Source organism: Adiantum capillus-veneris, chromosome 26 (genome assembly GCF_014529385.1).
Source record: "Adiantum capillus-veneris isolate H3 chromosome 26, ASM1452938v2, whole genome shotgun sequence".
Lineage (NCBI taxonomy): Eukaryota > Viridiplantae > Streptophyta > Polypodiopsida > Polypodiales > Pteridaceae > Adiantum > Adiantum capillus-veneris.
The window spans coordinates 85314875-85336673 of NC_140956.1; the positions used below are offsets into that span (position 1 = coordinate 85314875).

The window sequence follows — 21799 nt, forward strand, 5'->3', positions numbered from 1 at the left end:
GTCCGAAGAAGCTTCTAACTTCATGGACATTCCTCAAATCGGGCCAATCACGGATAGTCTCTATCTTGGCCGGGCCACTTGCACTCCTGCTGCTGATACAACGTGTCCCAAAAAGTGTATCTCTGGTAGGAAAAATTCATTTTTCTTTGCATTAATCACTAACACGTGATCTCGTAATGCCTGAAAGACTTGAAGCAGATGATCTCTGTGTTCTGCCTCATTCTTGGAGAAAACAATGATGTCGTCAAAGAAAGTGCCAACAAATAGCCTGTACTCTCGAAAAATCCTGTCCATCATCCGGTTAAATGTTGCAGGAGCATTGGTTAAGCCAAAAGGCATCACCAGAAACTCAAATAACCCAAAACTCGTCCGAAAAGCTGTCTTGTAGACATCTCCTGACACTATTCCGATCTGATGATATCCACTCTTCAAGTCAATCCTGCTAAAGCACGAGGATCCCTGTAACTTGTCGAGTATATCATCGATCCTAGGAATCGGAAATCTGTTCTTGATGGTGATTTCGTTGAGAGTGCTATAATTGATGCACATTCTCCAAGATCCGTCTTTCTTCAAAACCAACAACACTGGAGAGCAATACGGTGAAGTACTAGGCTGGACAAGACCCTTTTCCAAGAGGTCTTTCACTGGGTTCATAATCTTTTCATTCTGTAGTCGGCTCACACGGTAAGGTGGCCGATTCGGTGGCGTGCTTCTAGGTATCAGATCAATGGTTTGATCTTCAGGCCCTCTGAAAAGCAATCGGCATGAGTGTGGAGAAAAATCTTGGCGTTCTTTTGATCAGGTCAAAACATATTCAACCTTTATCCATCGTTCAGTTCTCTCCCAACAGAATGAGTAAGAAACTGAAGTTCATCAAGTACAATCTCTAAGCCCTTCATTTATCAAAGTCGCTTTCTCGGCCCGGTAGTCAACCATGGCGTAGTTCTTGTGGTACCAAGGGATCCTGAGTAGAACGTGACTCGCGTGCCCTGAACACCCCTGTCATTGCAAAGGAAGTTTGCCAATGCTCGGTGTAATGGCAACATCCCATCCGGGTGCCAGTCGAACTACCTCACTCCGTGCCGGAATCTTCATTGTGATCCCTGCCCGCATCTCCAGATGCAGAGGGAGTTGACTGATCATTGCTTGAAGCCATAGGTGCTGCGGAAAAAAAATTCGGGGATCGGATTTCCTGTAGAAGAGAAATCGGCCGTGCTCTGATACCACTGTAAGAGACTTGGACACTCCAAATCAAGAATCAACCGCGACAACATCAAATAACCACTTCAAAACAAGTCACAAATCACACTAGATGTACACTGCCCCGGCGGAGTTCCGTGCCTAGAGATATTGGCCCCAAAGACTGGCGCCCCTTTCGGTATTTCTTTTTATATTAATCAGATCAAAGGACAAGAGAGTGGCTAGGGTTTCACTCTCAGACTCCGCGTCCAGATGCTCTGAGAAGTGAGACCCTCACCACTTATTTAAAGGTTACAAGGGATGCCCAAAAGCAGAGCCCCAAAAGCTTGAAAGCAAAAGCAGACTCTCTCTCTCTCTCTCTCTCTCTCTCTCTCTCTCTCTCTCTCTCTCTCTCTCTCTCAATGAGAGCCAGTAAAAAGCAAGTTCTCTTTTTCTCTCTCTTTCTCCCAAATCATAGGAAAAAGCTGAGATTTGCGTCGCTCAAAATTTCCTTTTTTTTTTGTGGACCTCCGCAATTTTCGGAAATTAGGGTTTGTGGCAGAAATTAGGGTTTTTGCTGTCCGCCACGTCATGACTTTGTGACACTACCTGTTCTGGCAAAATTTCGGCAGCATAACAACCCCAAAACTTGCTCGAAACCAATTCCTCGGCCTCACTTCCACAGTAAATTCACCACGTTGTATTTACTGGTTATTGCCCTATTTTCAGCCCTAAATAGTCCTTGAACTGCCCTCTAGCAGTGGGGCACTTTCCCCAATGGTTCTCACGTCCGTATGGCTGAAAAACAGTCAAAATACGGTTATCACCCTGCATGCTTTTGGAGCAGCAGTGAGGTACTCCCTGTTCCCGCTCAGAGAGGCTCTTGCCTTAGCAAAAACACATGTAACCACACATCTGTACATGAGTTAAATGAAGAGCCCTCTTGTGGGGCATCACATTACTGCACGTAGGGGGGAGAGAGCAGTGTAGAGTGTGCAGGACATTACTTATTGCACTACACTGTACATGAGAGGGAAAGCTTGCACACAATAGCTCTTAACCTGTGTGGCAAGAGCTTGCAAATGAGCCTCCCGGCTAGAAATTCAGCGCCACTTCTTCTTGCACGAGGAAAGTGCACCAAATTGTGCCACTTGGCGCGTTTATAAGCAATTTCCCGTTTGCGGGTTGCCGCCTAAAAATTTCCCGGCTAGTTACCCAGTTGACTTTGCGGCATAGTTCTAAAATGTTACCCTTGTCATTCCGGAGATAATGACGTGAATAGATTTCATGGCCCAAAATAGCAATTCCCTAATTTTTAGGAGATGCTTCTATTGGGCTCCCACTCGTCTTATGACCATCTATCCCCATTGGGACCACATCCAAAAATGCAATGTGGCCCAACTGTTGGGTACTTTCCTTTGGTGACCCCACCTTGGCTTTATGCCTTTATTAAGTTCACTTCCTAGTATCCACCAACTTGCTAAGTGCGACGGGGGGACCTACATGATCTTGAACTGAGCCTAGACATCCTCTTACTGTAAGAATTCGAGTGCCGACCAACTTCCCGTCTGCGGGTGAAACTATCGTTCACATTGGCCATACAATGTCCGACCATTTGCAACTTCAAAAAGAGGGTCTCAAAAATAAAACAAAAATCATTGGAAAGAAACCAACAACTAAGGTTAGCAGTTGCCACACCCTCGTGACATAGTTAACAGTTGCCACGTCCTCTTGATTGTACTAGCGTCGGACATGATTGGTCTCGTAGGTCATTTTGGCCTTTCGAAGACGTTAACAACTAACTTAATATAACATTTTATTTCATCTGTGTGTGTGTGTGTGTGCGCGCGCGCTCTCTACACATGTTCCGGAAACTTTAGAGCTGTCTTTTTCTCATGAATAGTAAACGCAAGCCGCTTTTTGTGGCTACAAGGTACCTTCACTGGAAATCTCCCAGCTCGAAAATCATCTTGAAAAATTAATCGAGATATTATCTTTTATGACATATAGAGAGCTTATTAAAAAAAAAACAAAGTTACATTACGTAAGCATGCTAGTATTTAGGCCATTTTTTTCATACAATAGGAAAGTATGCTTACTCTTTGTTATATTAAATGTAGGCCTCTAATATATGTTCTCTCTGTGTGTGTGTGTGTGTGTGTGCGCGCGCGCGTGCTCTCTACACATGTTCCAAAAACTTTAGAGATGCCTTTTTCTCATCAATAGTAAACACAAGCCACTTTTTGTGGCTGCAAGCCTACAAGGTACCTTCACCAGAAAACTGCCATTTCAAAAATCATCTTGAAAAATTAATTGAGATATTATCTTTTATGACATATAGAGAGTTGATTTAAAAAAAAAACAAAGTTACGTTACGTAAGCATTCCAGTCTTTAAGGCCATTTTTTTCATACAATAAGAAAGGATACTCACTCTTTGCTATATTAAATGCGCTGCTCTAATATATGTTATTTTTGTAAAGTCTATATGTCCGTGCATGGAATGTAATCTGGACTTTAGTATTTTCGGCATGAAGATTCAAACTTTCTAGGCCTTGAATATGCATACTTTGTCATAGATTTGTCCTTGTCCTTGTCTGGGCGATCCTTCTCTAGATGTCTAGTCTTGCTACATTCATGACAAGTGTTTCTTTCCCCTTCGTTAGATGTCAAATTTTGCAAATTTTTACTTTGGCAGGCATCAAAATTTACCTTTGAGTGTGTTATTCCCTGCTTTCTTTCCCAACTTTCTCTTTTAATTTTGTATTTGTCTAATTGTATGCTTTCCATCCTGGCACAAGATAGATAATACATCTTTTGCTATCATATAAGTTAATTGTGATTTGTTGCAAACGAGGCAACTTGCTTTTTTCTTCTTCGCGCGGCTTCATTTTGTTTTTTTGTCCAGGCTGCTGATCTGCAACAAAGAAAATGCTCGATAATGTTTGAGCTCTCGTGTAATCTGGAAAGGGTTCTCGAATTCTTTACTCGAGAGATTCCACAAGCATTCTTATGCGGCCCTGAGATGAATCTTGTAAGGCTTTGTGAGTTGCTGATGTTTGTCTTGAATCACACTACTACCACTGCAGATGTTACCTTTTTTGAAAGGCAAGATTAGCTCTTCCTTATATTTTTTGGTCCGTGTTCCAACTTGTATGTGAGACTTATGAAGATTTTTGCCCTTGTGTTTCAGCACGTTGAGGCATCAAGGCCAGCAGTCTTTGGAGAAGATAAACAGAGCGATGATTTTGGCTCCTCTTGTTGGTATAATATTAAATTTGTCAGCAGCTAAGGAGTCTATTCAATATGTTCGTCATGATGTGGCACAGGCAATACTAAATGTGGATGTATCCTCAGTAGCAACAAGAAACTTTGAATATCTTGTTGAATTTGGCTGGGTATGCTTTCCAGACAGTTGAGTGCTGTTTTCTTTTGATGATCAAATATATTAATAGAGTTGAACATGTCATCTGCCTCAACAGGGTACTGCATTTAAAGGAGACCCTTCGCTGGCAAGACTTCCGGATTTGAAGGAATTTTTAAGACAGTTGAAAGTTGAGGCTTCAGCTGTCAAGCAAAGGGAGCTTGAAGAGGACTCAGTTGCTGCTGTATTAGAGTATGATACAGGTAGGTGTGCTTGAATGCATGTGTGCCGGTGTTCTCCAGTGTAGATAAAATCAAGGTGGAAAAACTAGAGAATCATTCATTGCAAAAAGAGAGACTTGCATTGAAAAAACTCGCAAATTGAGTTGCAACTAGATCCTCTTGTAGGAGAGACAATTATGACCTTATTGATGACGTCAAGGTGTTTATGCATACAAGAATGTGTTTGATGCATATGGATTTGGCTAGACAAGGCTTGCGGTTTAACCAAACAGCTGCCTCCTTAAATCTTAACCTATGACAAAGAGTAATGAAAGTGAGATAGGATATTACAAATAAGTTACCTCTCATACAAGGGTTTACCCATGGAGGCTAGCCGCTAAAGACAAAGAGAGAGCTTCCTAACAATGAGCTATAACAGAGAGATGGGACGATGCCTTTGGTGACATGAAGCTTTTTGCCTTACCATTCGTTTATTTGACCTTCTCCTTTGGTTGATTTTTGAAGTAGCACTTAGATAATGGATGTCACAAAGTGATGACGTGGCATGATCACCCGGACACCTCTTCGCGGATGGAAATCATTTCAATAAGTTGTTCCTACTTATGGGTTCCTTCCGACAGGGCCCAACGGAAACTTGGATTAATGAGCACGTGGGCTGGCTGATATGGCAGCACTGTACGGGCGCTGCAAAATGCAGTGACTTGCTGATGTGGACATCGTACGAAAACTCCACAAATCGCGCTAATAGGTGCTGACGTAGCAGCCTACGGATTTCCACGTTTTTCGCTGGCAGCTTTTGGGCCATAAGATTTTGCGGTTGAAGCTTTTCTTGTATTGCTTTTGAGAGCCCTTGGGGCCTTTAAATATGTATCGAGAGGGCCTTCTCACTCAATCTGGTTGGACGAGCGCTGAGCAGAGAGGTCCCTTGGACTTTGTAACTTTGCGCAAGCATTAATATAAAAATAAATAGTGAATGGGGCGCTAGACTTTGGGGCCAATACCTCTGGGCACGGAACTACGCCGGGCCGTGTTGACTCTCTTGAATTGTGATAAAGTTGTGAAGTGTTTTTAAGCGATTCTCTCGTGTGTTGTGCTATATTTCCGAATTCGGGTGTCCCAAGTGTGTTATAGTGGTATCAGAGCACAATTGATTTTTCCTTCCACCAGGAAAATTCGATCCCTTTTACTGCGACACACATGGATTGAGGTGACGAATCTTGGAAGAATGAGATGAACCCACCCGACAATTCCGGATTGGGAGAAAGTACGGAAAATTTCAATGGATGATGATCCGATCTTGATGATTCAAAACAAAGGTACGGGCCACCACGGCCCATGGAGTATGAACGAATGGAGATGCAACGTCAACAGCAGGTTGATAAGCAGATGCTCTAGTATTTGAAGGATCCCCAGTATGCAAATTTTTTGACCAAGCATCCGATCGACGAAATGCCAATCGGTGGCGTACAACCATCAACTCAACTATAAAGTTGGTATTGAGAAAACCACCTACCCCACATGTGTACATTGAAGATGAACTTGACGATGTCATAGAACGATGAGTCAATCAAATATTGAGGACCACGAAGCATTCGAAGGGATGCAGCAAGGGAGCAGACTAACCTGGTTACTTGGGTTGTCAGTCTTCTTTTGCAAATGCACGAAAACCAAAGAAGCGCGTACGTTTTGAGGGTGTTTCTAGCTCATCCTCATCCTCTTCTGACAGTTCAGATAGCTCCTTTGATTCAAGTGATGAGGACCGAAAGAGCAGGAAGCGAAGAAAGACCTTGAGACATGGTAAGGACACGAAGAAGGCCAAGAAGAGCAGATTCCACCGAAGATCTCTGGATTTTTTTGACAGTTGTGAGGAGGATTCATCCACTTTTGAGAGTTCGGACTCTGATGACCATATGTTTTATTCAAATAGGAAGTACTTTTATAGAGCCAATCAATATGACTTTCTCGAGGATAAGAGCAAGAAGACTAATGAATTCAAGGAGGGTGTACAAGCACTAAAATTTGATACCTTTTCAGGTTTTTTAGATGCTCACAAGGCTCTCGCTTTTATTCTACAGTTTGACATAGCTTTTTCTAGAGGGCGCTACTCAGAGCACTCCAAGATCAGGAGGGTAGCATCTTGTTTGAAATGAAATGCACAGACATGGTGGTCCACTCTTCTGTTACGAAAAGAAGCAAGGATAAAGTGGCTAAAGTTCAAGCGACTTTTTTATTTCCTCGTGGCTCACTTGGGAGTACGAACATGATGGATTACCGCTTGGAATCATCTGCGGATGACCGAGGGAGATGCTTTGGACATTTATTGTGAGAGATTTTGGGATGCTTTTCTACCTACCTCTTCTTTTAGAAAGTTCACCTTTACGTAGCAAATCGAGGGATTTTGCTGCGGACTTCCCAAAGAGATCCGAGATTATTGCTTACTACAGAAGTCCAAGTCCATACACCAATTGATGGGACATGCTAAGCATGGGTTTGCTATGCATTCGGGTAATTTGACTTATCCAACAAATCAACTTTTGACACCGCGGACCAGACAAAATTCGACTAATCACGATAACAGAAGAAAAGGGAAGTTTCAAAAAAAGAAAGATACACGTCCCCAATTGACAGAAGAACAAAAATGCAAGTACGTCAAAGCGAGAAAGTGTTTTGACTGTGGGGAACAAGGACATATATCCGTGATTCTGCAGAGTGTCTCAAAAAGGCACCTTGTGGACAATCAGAAGATAGGCCAAAAAGTTCTACATCAGCCGAAGAACGCGAAAGAAAAGGAAAGATAAAAGCAAGACTGATACCAGATTGCGTGGAGACCGGCCCAGATCAGATGAATGAAAGCATTGAACTTTGCTACGGATGGGCCAGAGTACGAGATCAAGAAGCCGTCATCTTCTTTGACAGAGGAGCCAAGGCTAACTTCATTTCACTTGAATTGGCGGCTCGAGTTGGAATTATGCCCGAGTAAACGCGGCCACAGGCAGAGGCTGTTCTAGCGGCACTTGGACAAGATGTTGCCATTACACTTGTCATTGGCAAACTTCGTTTGCATTGTCATGGGTATTTAGGGCACGAGGACTTTTACATCATGCCTTTGGAAGGGTGTGACGTCCTTTGTCACGATTGTGACTATGTTTACAGTATTACATCTACGCCTAGTTGCAGATATGTGAAGTGCCATGCCAAGGAGAACCCCTACTCTTGGATGGTCACGACCCTTCGCTCAAGAGACGTGACTCTTCGCCAAAAGTCACACTCCTTCACGACTGGTCACACCCCTTCGCTCTACGGGTGCGACTCTTCGCCCAGTGGTTGGAGCTCTTCGCCGAAAGGATGTGTCTCTTCACCATGAGATGTGTCTTTTCATTTGTGTTTCTTCGTCTCCTATATAAGGAGCCTATTGTACTTAGTTTCAGGCAGTCATTCAATCAATCAAACATAGAGTCTTGTGAGTCTTGTTTCTGAGTTCAGTTTAAGTTTCTTAAGTCTTAATCATAAGTTTAAGTAGTTAATTAAGGATTAGTACCTAGAATCCTTACAGTGGTATCAGAGCAAATTTTTTTCTCGGACCCGAAGGTTGTGAGCCTCTCACCCTCGCCGCTACACTCTACCCCCTTCCCGGAGTTCCATGGCAGTCGAAGAAAGGTGGTACACACACACAAACGAGCATGAGGTAACATGAAATTTTATGTTCCAATTACATGAATGACAAACAAATACTGTGTGGCGTACCCGGTGCCGGTTTTGGGAACCCGTCGGCTGTTGACTCTTCGCGTACCCTTTCCTCGGATGGTACCTCTTCGAACCCACACTCGCACCCCTTCATGCCAAAGGGCAGCCGGCGACATATCATCCCTTGCTCGCACCCCTTTCTAGGCGACATGTCCCTTTTGCACGCTTTTTCTCAAGCGTTGCCGTTGTGAATCGCTGCACTCCTTCGTTGACATTTACTCGCTGGAGTTTATTTACGTAATCAGCCAGCAGCGTATGGGTTTTAACGCCATCAAATACCTTCAATTTTATTGATTTAACTTGGTCAACCAGCCCGTAAATTATCACCAATGTGAAACACCCTGTTAAGTGCCCCTCTTAAACAAATTCTTACGTAACAATAAAAGTGCATGCTAGCGAGCGTCACCAGATTGCACCACGCTGCCCCAAATTTACCAAGTGTGGACATATTGTAAAACAAAATCACTCAAAAACAAAAACAATTCCAACGTTGCAGAATTTCCACATTGCCCCTCTCTTCCCCTTTAGCGCTGGCCCCTGGTCTCTCTCCTGCAGCAAGTATAAACAGAACCATGGCAGACGATCACACCTAGCCTTTTCCATATTTCTCGTATATAGACCAGGTTCTAGAGGAGATTTTACCGGAGAACCACCTTCCTAGCCGCGAGATTCTCCAGCACAGTACTTGCTCCAGAACCAATACCCGTTCCTGCGCCTAAGGTCGTGCCGACACTACGTCACGCAACTCAGTTACATGTGTGGGTGTTGTGGCACATCTTCCTCGCGTGCGAGCTTGATCATCTTCAGCATTTCGAGTACATCCTTGGGCGGTACCCTACTCCCTGACAAAGTGCAGAAGAGACGCAGTAAACAACATAATTTCACTCCAATCCCTGGTGTGTGTTCACACCGAGCTCCTAGTCCCACATTATTCACCTGTCACCTGCTCCAGAGGAGACACCTTCCATCGACGAAGTCGAGATCTCCATGTCAATGTCCCAGGAAGAAGATGGTCAGGAGGCGCAGATGCTTGCTCTTCTCAAAGCCCAAATGGAAGCTATGCAACAGACTTTCTCAACAGGTCTTGCTTCCATCAACAATTGCTTGGACCAGTTACATATGCAAACCTTTGAACCGACCAAATCGGAGGTTTCACAGCCAAAATTTTCGCACCCAAAGCATGGTTTCTCGGAGACAACTAAACACAAAGCATCTTCATGCGAGCAACGAAAATCTCAACATGAATATTCTTGGAAATGTTAAAATTCTAAGCAATCAACTTCTTATTGGAATCGTCAATAGCAAAAGCAGCAATATGAAGCTTCCAAAGGAAATTTTGTAAAGACATCAATCATATGAAGATGGGCTTACTTAGTGGCACATATATCTGACCCTAGTCGAGTACTCTGTCGTGAACGCCGCGACGCTGGACAAGTTTCCCCTCGCGAGCCATGCCCTACATTTAAATCTTTTTTATTTGATGGTGGTAAAGTTGAAGATTTATTGATCCTTTCCTTGTGCAAAAGGATTCTTCAGAGGTCTAAGAAGCAATAGCTCCCTCGACCTCCCCCTAAGAAACAGTTGCAGGCTATTCCATATGGGATGGCTATTTAATGCGGAAAACGATGTTGTGTTACATAGCCTTTGAGGGAAAAGGTTTTGATAGAGTGCCATTGTCTACCTTTTTTGGGCCACCGTGGAATAGATACCACCTTGAAGGGTGTTGAGTGTTACTTTTACTAGCCGAGGCTCAAAAAGGATGTGGACGAGTTTGTTGGCAGTTGCTTAGTATGCCAAAAGGTCAGTTTGCTAGGCATAAGGCACCGGGACTTCTACAACCTTTACCCGTACGCTCCCGTCCGTGGGAAAGTATTGCTATGGATTTCATTTTTGATGGTCCCAAGATCCTAAGTGGGCATGAGGGGATTTGGACAGTCATTGACAAATTTAGCAAGGAGGCCCACTTCATTCCAATAAAGAAGACAGTTAAGCCTAACCATTTGGCGAGAGTGTTCATCTCACAAATTTTTCGGTTTACATAAAGTGTTGCCGAGTGTGTAGATTGCAGTTTTCTCTGTGTTTCTGTTCGATCACTCCTCAGAAGTAATTAGATAACCCAAAAGCTTCAAGGTAGAGCTCTCTCTTAAGAGAATTTGCGATGTTCTCCTCCATCCACTTAGCATCGACGCCCAAAAAGGACCCTTGAGCAAATTATATGGTGGACCTATCTAACCTTTCTGTTCGCTTCTGGTGTCCTTTGACCTGTTGGTAGCCTTGCTTGCCTCCCCTGTCCTTGGCACCGCAATTTGGATCTTTGGAATTCTCTAATTTACCAAACGGATTCCCTTTATGTTCTTTTCTTGTTGTAGCATGGCTATAGTGTCATTGGTGCAGAACAGGCAGTTAGTTTCAGTTGGTCACAGTCAATTGGTCAGGAGTTCACACTGGACGGACACTCGCGGCAGTCACGTGGCAAGTGTTGCGGATGGTAGCATAAGAAAGCAGTAGATAAACATTGTCCTGATCTCAAGCTAATTGAAGGACAATTTGTTCTTCTAAGTTTGATAAAGCGCGACTTAAGAAACATGCCAATCAAAAAGGGAAAGTTGTAAAATTTTCCAATAGATATTATGGCCCGTTTAAGATTACATAACTAATAAATGACGTAGTATTCAGATTGGATCTTCCAGACAATTAGAAAATCCATAATGCTTTTCACATGAGCCTTCTATGACCTTACGTTGGCGAGCCTCTTGCAGAACCAGTCACAGAAGATCCCCCTGATGTAGATGAAATTGAAGAAATACTTCTTCCAAAACAAATTACACTATCAGGAGCGCCAACTAAAGTCTAGAAGAACTCATTGCAAGTACTTCGTAAAGTTTAAGAATTACTCTCCTCTAGATGCTCAATATTTGACGGAATCAGAATTGCAAGATTTCTCAAATGTCTTGCATAAGTATCATGGAGCCTTATAATTGAGGATAACTGTTTAGAAGCCAGAGGGATGTAATAGTTTAGCTACGGCTATAGATAATATGTAAATGGTTTTGTGCACACAGAATGAATTTAGGAACTTATTGGTACCAATTAATTAAATAAAATAGAACAGGTAAATTTATCAGTGTAATCTGGGAATTTATCTGTGTCGGGATAGTATGCTTATTATAGTAGAAGCCGGACGCAGTGCAGAACATATCAGAACAAGCGCATGAATAAGATGGTGTCCCCAGTGGGCTCAGAAAAGTCATAATCAAATATTTTCACTGTGGCCGCCCAAGCAAGTGACTGGCCGGACGTAAATACGTCCCGATGGGAGCAGGCAGGCTGAGCTTGTAGAGACATGAAGACGGTCGAGCTAATTATGCTCCAGTTCAGTCAAGATATCGGGTTTTTATACCTTTTAAAATAAGTGACCGGCTAGTTTGAATGCAGCCAAAACTATTATACATTAAAAAACCTCAACTTGTTGTAACAGACTTGGACACTCCAAGTTGAGATTCTACCGCGACACCACAAGAATACACTTCAAAACAGTTCACAGTTCACAATTGATTCGACACTGGCCCGGCGGAGTTGCATGCCTAGAGATATTGGCCCCAAAGACTGGCACCCCTATCGGTATTCTTTTTGTATAAATCTGCAACTCAAAGTATGAGCGAGTGGTCGGGACTCACTCTTAGACTCTGCGTCCAGATGCTCTGAGAAGTGAGAGCCCAAACCACTAATAAATAGGTTTACAAGGGATGCTAAAAGCAGAGCCCAAAAGCTTCAAAATCAAAAGCCTTGCCAAAATTAAAGCAAAAGCTTTTTGTCTCTCACAAGCTCTCTCTTGATTAAAATAAAGTAGAAGCTCTCTCTCTCTTCTCTTGCAAAGTGCGTAGCCAAAAAAGCAGCCCCAAAGCTGCCACGTCACTGTACGGATTTCCGTGATCTGCATCGCAAATTGCGGACCTATCCGTACGGTGCAGCCACGTCATCACTTCAGCGAATCTGCAGTGGTGGCCATAGGCTACCGCAATGCAACAATAGTTGAAAGCATTGTAATCGCCCTCGATTACGCCTGCAAAATAGACAAAAGCCATAAACTGTCTTAGCAGACACTGACAATTAGTACGGACACACTAGGAACACACATCTAGCACATGTACCAATCGACAGTCACATCACACGACATCACATGACAAATCACATTCAACATTCATTCGGATCTCAGACCATGATTTATCGGCAATGCAATTAGCAACCGCATCTAGATCCACTCAGGACCTCAAATGCCTGATTGACTAATCCCTATTGCAACCATGTCTATCGAGATCATTCAGACCAAAATGTTGCAGTCATTTCGTCTATCAGCTCCTGCACTTAAACAAGTCAGTGTCATGTTCGGGAATTCCACTTCATAAAGTCATACAACAAAATATTGTCAGCTCTGAGTATCCCTGAATCTCAAAGAGACATCATTGACTCTAGTATCAAAAATCGAGGCATCTGTTGACAAAGGAGCGGAGTAACTCTCGTCTTGTGCATACCCACTGCACCAGATATCCGGCTAGGCTGAATTCGGGGTTCCATTTGGAATAGACTATGCTAAACCAAAAGCTTCAAGGTAAAGTGTCACAATCTGAGGAGTATCTGCTAGGTCCTCCTCCTCCATTCGCTTCGCATCCAATGCAGAGTAGGTCTTGAATTTAACCAAGAATCGTTATTTCGCTTTACCTTCTTTCTTTTTGTGCCAATTCCTGTTTTGGAACGAGTATCTGCTCGTTTTCATCCATTTCAGGTTGCTCTTCATCAGGCACATCGCCTTCAAAAGGCTTCAAGAGACTCACATTGTGAATCCTCCAAGTATTTGGCAGCTTCAGTCCAAAGTAGACATCATTTATCTTTTCAAAAAATCTGGAAAGGTCCAAACCATCTCATGCTAAGCTTTCAAGAAAGCGGCTCCTTTCCCTTTTCTTTCTTGGACGTGCCTTCTCAAAATGTAAGAGCACCCAATAGTTCTCCTTCAATTTCAAATCACAACAAAGTCGATTTGGTGCCTTTTTCTTAGATTTCTCGAAAGCCTTCCGGACGAAGTCCCTCGTGAAACGGTTGGCTTCAAAGAAAAATCGTATCTTTCATGCTAAGGAAGGGTGGAACCTTTGTAGCAAATTCAATAATCTCAAATGGCACCTTCTCCATCAAAGAGTTAATCATGTTTCTGTAGTCATATTCCACCAAAGGTAAAAACCTTTCCCATGTAGTCTTATGATCCAACGAAGAAGACTTCATCAAATCTAGTACCACTGAATTAGCAATCTGTGATTGCCGGTCAGTCTGCGAGTGGAAGGATGACAAGAACTGCAACCGCGTGCCTATGTTCTTCCAAATAGCCGTCCAAAACAAACTCGTGAACCTGGGGTCCCTGTCGGAGACAATCGTCCGAGGCATGCCATATAATATGAAGACCTAGGCAATAAACAATCGTGCCCATGCTGTGTTCTCGGCAGATCAAAAATAAAATCCATTGCAATACTTTCCAAGGGCGGGTGGGTGTAGGTAAAGGCTGTAACAATCCCTGTGCTTTATGCCTGTCAAACTTGACCTTCTGGCATACCAAGTCCACATCCTTCTTGAGTCTCGGCCAAAAGAAGTATCTCTCTCTACCCCTTTCAAGGTGGTAGCAATGCAGTGGTGACCCGTAAAAAGGCGGACAGTGGCATACAGTTAGAACCTTTTTCCCCAACGGCTGTGTAACGCACAACATGGTTTTCTTCATCAAATACCCATCTAGAATGGAATAGTCCGCTTGTCACAAGGCGGGCACCACGTGCCAATAGAAAAGAACAGACTGAATAGACTTTTAGCACTTCAATAATAACGTAACTGAAAGAGAGAGACGACACGCGACATGGAGTGGCGGAATTCCACCCCAGAGAGTATTGGCCCCAAACCTTGGCGTCCCTTTCGGTATTTCTTTATATTGCATCAACTCAGTACAAGCCGGTACTCCAGACTCTGCACATTCGCCAGGAAGCATGCCAGAGAATGAGCCCTAGCCTCATATTTAAAGGCCCTTGGCCTGAAAAGAAGTTACAGTAAAAAGCCTTCAAAACTCAAAAGCTTCTTGTCCAAAAGCAAAGCCAAAAAGCTGCCAACATAAATTATGGAAATCCGTACAGCCTGCCACGTCATCAGCCATCGCAATTTTTGGAAATCTCCTTGTTGCCCTTAGGGTTAGGGTTAGGGTTAGGGTTTCTGCAGTTTTAGGGTTTCTGGCAGCGGAATTAGGATTTGTAGGTTTTAGGGTTAGGGTTTCCAGAATTAGGGTTTCAGTAGTTAGGGTTTTTGGCAGAAATTAGGGTTAGGGTTTCCGCTCTCGGGCAGCCACGTCATCACTTTGTGACAGTTTAGGCCCCTTGGCCACATCTGTAAGTTGGCTCCATTCTTTAGGCTTTTACACGTCAGCAGTTTGTTACATCTCCCCTTCTTGAAAGAGAGTAATCGTCCGCGATTACTACATATCTGCAAAACAACTCAAGTTAGCTCAAAAATTTCTGAGGGTCATTCCGAGGGACAATCAGTTTGCTCTTTTTATTAAGGAGGTTAGCTTCTCCCTTCTGCTCAAGGAGTTAGCTTCTTCTTTCTGCTCTTTTGATCAAGGAGTTAGCTTCTCCTTTCGGCTGTTTGATCAAGGAGTTAGCTTCTCCTTTTGTCCAGATGGAACTCTTGATATTCGGGCGTAGTAAAATTAACCATCACACCCAGACCGTACTGATCTTCCACGGGTGTCTTGATGCACTAAAATTACATACCCAGGCAATCTCATCCAATTAGGAATATTCAGTGGTTGGCACATCATAATGCAACACAAATGCCTACATATGCATGTTACAAGACATAGAAACATAACGCCGCCGATGAACACTCCTCCCGCATAACCTAACAAGGTCCGGGCCGGGAGATATTCAACGACTCCCTCATCACTCCTCCCGCATAACCTAAAAAGGTCCGGGCCGGGAGATGTAGAGGCCTTTTACAACCAAACGCCCCCCCGACTGCAGCCTGCGTCGTTTGGAGGTGCTGAGAGTAACCACTGCTCTGACTTCTTAATACTCCTCCCGCATAACCATCTAGGTCTGGGCCGGGAGTCACAACAACAATTATACTACAAGCATACAACCAAACGCTCCCCAGACATCCCGTCGGCGTCGTTCGGAGGTTCAAACAATAGCAAAACAACATTTCTCACTACTCCACCCGTGAGTAAAATCAGCAATCATTGAAACCAGTATTAAAACTAGAGTCAAACATCTCAAATCGACACCAAAACAAGTTCAAACCAGATAGCATCCATTTCAAACAAATTCCAAACAGGATCACCAAACAAGTTCTCAAACAGATTTGAAACTTAAAAAGAAATCTTGACATCAATCGAGCTCGAAAGTCGACTGACTTTCCATTCTGAAACCTGCATCAAAATTTAGGGTTAGGTTCCTTCCATAAGGTCGTAGAGAACCACAGCATGGTCCATCAGCTCTTGGACAAAAAGTGTTCGTCTGGCGGCGATGGTAGTCCCAAGACATAACAATCGCATCGGTCATCTGCTCGTGAAGAGACATCTACTGGGAGATGTCGAGAAACTTCAAGTTATAATCTGCGAGGGTTTCCATGGCAAGCATTTCAGGATACCCCACTCTCCCAGAAGTTGTAGTCCGAAGGAAGATGTCAGAAACCATAGAACTTCGGGCAAATTTTTTATTTTATTTTTTTCTTCAAATCTTGCCAAGTACTTGGAGTATGCTGCTCGGTAGCTGTAGACATCAACATTTGCATGGCACTGCTTCTGAGAAAAACAGTGACTTGAAACAAATCTAGATCCTTCTCTTGCAAGTGATCTTAATTGGCTTATGCCCTGTAAGACATGAGCGGTGAAGACGGGAGCGCGCCCGATGCGCAATGAAGTAAGGGTGGGAGTGGCTAATAAGTTCAGTTTGCTCTTTTGTAGGACCAGTATGCTTTTAGAAAAGCACACGCCTGATGCTCTGATACCACTATCACAAGGCGGGCACCACGTGCCAATAGAAAAGAACAGACTGAATTAGCACTTCAATAACAACTGAACTGAAAGAGAGAGAAGGCACGCGACACGGAGTGGCGGAATTCCACCCCAAAGAGTATTGGCCCCAAACCTTGGTGCCCCTTTCGGTATTTCTTTATATTGCATCAACTCATTACAAGCCGGTACTCTAGACTCTGTACATTCGCCAAGAAGCATGCCAGAGAATGAGCCCTAGCGCCTCATATTTAAAGGCCCTTGGCCTGAAAAGCAGTTACAGTAAAAAGCCTTCAAAACTCAAAAGCTTCTGGTCCAAAAGCAAAGCCAAAAAGCTGCCAACGTAAATCATGAAAATCCGTACAGCCTGCCACGTCATTAGCCAGTGCAATTTTCGGAAATCTCCCTGCTGCCCTTAGGGTTAGGGTTAGGGTTAGGGTTTTTACAATTAGGGTTTGCAAGTTTTAGGGTTAGGGTTTTCAGAATTAGGGTTTCAGCAATTAGGGGTTTGGCAAAAATTAGGGTTAGGGTTTTTGCTCTCGGGTAGCCACGTCATCACTTTGTGACAGTTTAGGCCCCTCGGCCACATTTGTAAGTTGGCTCCATTCTTTAGGCTTTGACACGTAAGCAGTTTGTTACACCGCTACTACCTCCCTATTCTGTATTCAACTAAATACATTTGCAAAATCTGTATCTGTGGTGTACCGACTGACGATATCCTCGAAGCTTCTATGATGTATCGCGAAAATAGCCAAAACCAACGTCTTCCAGGACAAAGTATCTGCCACCAATTTCTTCTGTCTCTGCACATGGACAATCCGGAAGTAAAACTGTGACAAGGTGTTTGCCCGCCGCATCTGCTTTTCCCATAGCTACTTTTGTGACAAGAAGTAGCGTAGATTGCAATCATCTGTGCAAACTGTAAAATCGGCTTCGAGAAGGTAATGTCGCCACTGAGTAAGAGCATGGATAGCTACCAAAAGCTCTTTCTCACATATATGTACTGTCAATTTCCGGCCTTGAAAACAATCGGCTCTCATAGGCACTGACTTTGGTCTTCTGGCATTAAGACCGTGATGAGCGCACGGCGGTGTGTGCAAGTGAAAGAGCACACGAGGAAGTGTAGTGTGTGTGCAGAGAGGGGAGGCGAAGGCCAGCAGGAGAGGAAGCGCTAGCAGAAGAGAGAGGGCTCACGTTTTTGGGTTTTCCCACTTTTATTATAAGTGACCTTTAAAAAATGTGTTGAACCTGGACAAAGTATAAAAATGTACAAAAAGGGGTTATTTAGGCCTTGAACCCAACAACCTCCCACTTAAAGGCATAAATGGCGCCTTTAAGCTACGTGACTCCCACCATCTCTATGCATAGATGATGATGTGCTTTGGGTAAGCACTTAGTGAGAGCATCGACTGGTTTTTGTGATGTATGGACCTTAACCAATGTAATAAGGCCATCCTCAAGCACTTCTCGTATGAAGTGATACCGCACGTCAATAGGCTTTGTGCGTGCATGAAACATGGCCTTCTTTGCCAGACATATAGCACTCTGGCTATCACAACCAAGCATAGGTGCCTTGGCTGGCAAGCCAAACTCACTGTATAGGCGTGCTAACCAAATAGCTTCTTTGGAAGCCTCAGTGGCTGAAATATATTCAGCCTCTGTAGTAGACAATGCAACAATCTTTTGCAATCTAGAACACCATGAAACAGCACCTCCCGCAAGAGTAAATACATAGCCACTTGTGGATTTCCGTGTATCCACATCACCAGCCATGTCAGAGTCACAAAATCCCTTCAACTCCATTGGTTCTTTACCATAGCAGAGGCATTTGTTTTTAGTGCCTTTCAAGTACCTCATAATGGACTTAACTGCATCCCAATGCAACCTGCTTGGATTAGCCATAAATCGTCTCACAACTCCCACTGCATGGGCTATGTCAGGCCTAGTAGCAACCATAGCATACATAAGTGAACCACAAGCTGAAGCATAAGGCACACTTTACATGTCATTGGCTTCTTCCTTTGACTTGGCACAATCATCCTTGGAGATTTTAACATATGGCTGTAATGGCACACCAAGAGGCTTTGCTTCAGCCATGTTAAATCTGTCCAGCTCCTTTTCAATGTACTTTTCTTGTGACAAATACAATAGGCGCTTGTCTCTTTGCCGTGTAACACGCACTCCAAGTATATGTTCAGCTGCCCCAAGATCTTTCATTGAAAACGCAGATTTCAGCTGCCCTTTAAGAGCATCTACAGTGCTTCTTTTCTTTGTAGCTATCAACATATCGTCAACATAGAGCACAAGAATGATCGGGCTGCCATCCTCATCACGTTTGGTATGCAAACAATGGTCTACATGGCTTCTTTTGTAACTATGTTTAAGCATGAAGCGATCAAACTTCTTGTACCACTGTCTACATGATTGTTTCAGCCCATACAAGCTTCTATTGAGCATACATACCAAATGTTCCTTGCTAGGGATGAAAAACCCTCGTGTTGCTTCATGTAAAGCTCTTCTTCCACATCACCATGCAAGAAAGCGGTATGTACATCCATTTGGTCCATTTCCAAATCAAGAGCAGCCACAATGGCAAACAATACACGCAAAGTGGTCATCTTCACAACAGGAGAGAACACTTCTTGAAAGTCTATGCCCTTGGTTTGAACATATCCCTTTGCCACAAGCCTTGCCTTATACTTGGGTTTTGCATCAACAGTTTTGATTTTATACACCCATTTGTTAGGAATAGCCTTCCTTCCTTTGGGCAATTCAACCAAATCCCAAGTATGATTAGCTCCTACTTGTCGTTGTGCTCACATGTCTTTGCCTCTTTATACGTAAGAGGCTCTCCCTCATCTGTCAACATAATGTAATGCAAAGAGGGGTCAATCGACTCACAGGCCGTCTTTGACGAGTAGACCGCCTCACCCAATAATCCACATTATCCGGCAATGGGTTTACATCAGGTGGCACTACAAAATCATCAACAATGGGATGTTGTACATCATTTTCAGCATTCTTTCTTGGCTGCAAATGCCCTTCAGGAGCCTCAATTTGCTGTCCAACATCATTTGGCTCAAACACCACTGGATCATCTACATTTTCAGCCATTTGTGGTGCATCCTGAGGGTCAAAAATAGTAGGCCTAATAGGTGGCTGGTCATGCTGAAATTTCACCCTTTTATGGTCATGCTTTGAGGCACAATTGTTTTGAAGCAGCCTTGCCTCATTAAAAACAACATCCCGGCTGCGTACAACCCTTTTGAGCTGAGGTAACCAAATCCTGTAACCCATTTCGCCTTCTTTACCATATCCCATGAAGAGGCCTTTAATGGACTTCGCATCTAGTTTTCTCCTCAACTCACGTCTAACATGCACAAAAGGTTCACAACCAAAAAGGCATAAGTGATCATATGAAGCAGGCTTGCCAGAACAAACCTCTTCAGGGATGTCACCTTTCAAAGACATGTGAGGGGATCGATTGCATATATGCACTGCAGTTTTCAAAGCTTCTCCCCAAAATCCATGAGAGAGATTAGCTGTGGACTGCATGCATCTCACCCTCTCACAAAGTGTCCTATTGAATCTTTCAGCCACACCATTAGAAGAGGGGCTGTATGGGACAGTAAGCTCCCTCTTAATGCCCAAATTTTCGCAAAACTTGTTAAATTCAGCACTTGTGTACTCCCTCCCATTGTCTGTACGCAAGCATTTTAGCTTTCTACCTGTTTGGGTGGTCACAAATGCATGAAATCTCTTAAACGCAGCAAAGGCTTCATCCTTAGACTTAAGCAAATAAACCCAAATTTTCCTAGAATGATCATCAACAAAGGAGACAAAATAACATGCACTACCCATAGACTTAGTAGGCATGCTACATACATCGGAATGTACGAGATCAAGCACACAAGATTTATGAGAGACACCAGAGTAATAAGAATGCTTTACTTGTTTGCCATATTGACATTCATTACAAAAGTCAAGCTTTGTGCCTTTAGCATCAAGCTTGTTCAAAGTACAAAGCTTAGAAAGGCCCTTTTGGTTCATATGGCCAAGCCTCTTGTGCCACAACTCCATGTGAGAGTTAATTTCAGCCAATGCAATAAACTTGCCCAACACGGCCTTTCCATGCATGCAGTAAAGTGTCCCTTTCTTTGTGCCCTTTACAATCAGGCTTAGCCTTTAGTCATTTTCCATGGCCCTCTCTTAAACAAGATGCTGTAACCATGCATATCCATCTAACCAACAGAAAGCAGACTGTTCTTGATTCCCGGCACATATCGAACATCATGCAAGACAAGCTCATTTGTGCCATCTATGGAGAGATGCACAGTGTCAATACCCTCAATGGAACATGCATGATTGTTTCCAAGGTATACATGGCCACGCTTGCCCGCATCAAAAGTAGAGAAACACTCCTTGATAGGAGTCACATGAAATGAAGCACCGGAATCAACAATCCAAGTCTGGGACAATGCATCATTGACAGTCAACAAAGCACCAATAAGATCACTCTTGATGATCTGCATGTCCTGTGAATGAACATTTAGAGAGGCATCAAAGTCATAAGCATCATCATCTGACAAAGTGGCACACAAGATGTCCTCTACATCTGACAGCTCCTCAATCACGACACTAGAAGCCACATTGGCCTTCTCTTTGTCCTTTGAGCTATCCTGTGCATCTGCCTTGACTTCCTTCTTCTCTTTCTTTTTGTCTCCACCATTCTTTTTCCTTTCTAACTCAGCTTTATAGTACCTGCAATCGGGTTTCTTGTGACCTTTCCTGCCACATTGATAGCAAGTCACATCACCCTTGCCTTTGCTTGCATTTCCCCTTTCTTTACTCTTACTCTTACTCCTTTGTGCATAAGCATTCTTCTTTTCTGTCCTGCCTCTAACCGTGTTGGCAGAGCTGCCTCCCTCTCCACTTGCTTTCCTCCTGATTTCTTCATTCAAGATAGAATCCCTAACACCATCAAAGGTCGAATTGGGGTTATTGGACAACGAAACTACCAAAGTTTCCCATGACTCAGGTAAGGTCATAAGCAAGAAGATAGCTTTCAGCTTATTATCAAAAGGGGGCAAGCCAAAATCCTGTAAAACTGCGACGAAGTACCTGCCAATAATGACAAGTGCTCTGTCGCGCTCTTGGACTCATCTAGTTGCATGCCAACAAGTTTTCGTATCAAGTGCACCTGGTTGACAGGCGTTGTATTTTCATACATTCCC

The 21799-nt window shown here is 43.5% G+C and overlaps 1 protein-coding gene across 1 annotated transcript in view; it reads left to right on the top strand.

Annotated features, from left to right (window-relative positions):
• The window catches only part of LOC147423766 (E3 ubiquitin-protein ligase RKP), a 114172-nt gene that overhangs the window by 82380 nt on the left and 9993 nt on the right, over positions 1–21799 (top strand). Inside the window, exons 8-10 of the mRNA XM_086501178.1 lie at positions 4086–4285; positions 4371–4575; positions 4660–4804. Of these exons, the coding sequence (XP_086357304.1) occupies positions 4086–4285; positions 4371–4575; positions 4660–4804 (550 nt within the window). The remainder of the gene's footprint in view (positions 1–4085; positions 4286–4370; positions 4576–4659; positions 4805–21799) is intronic.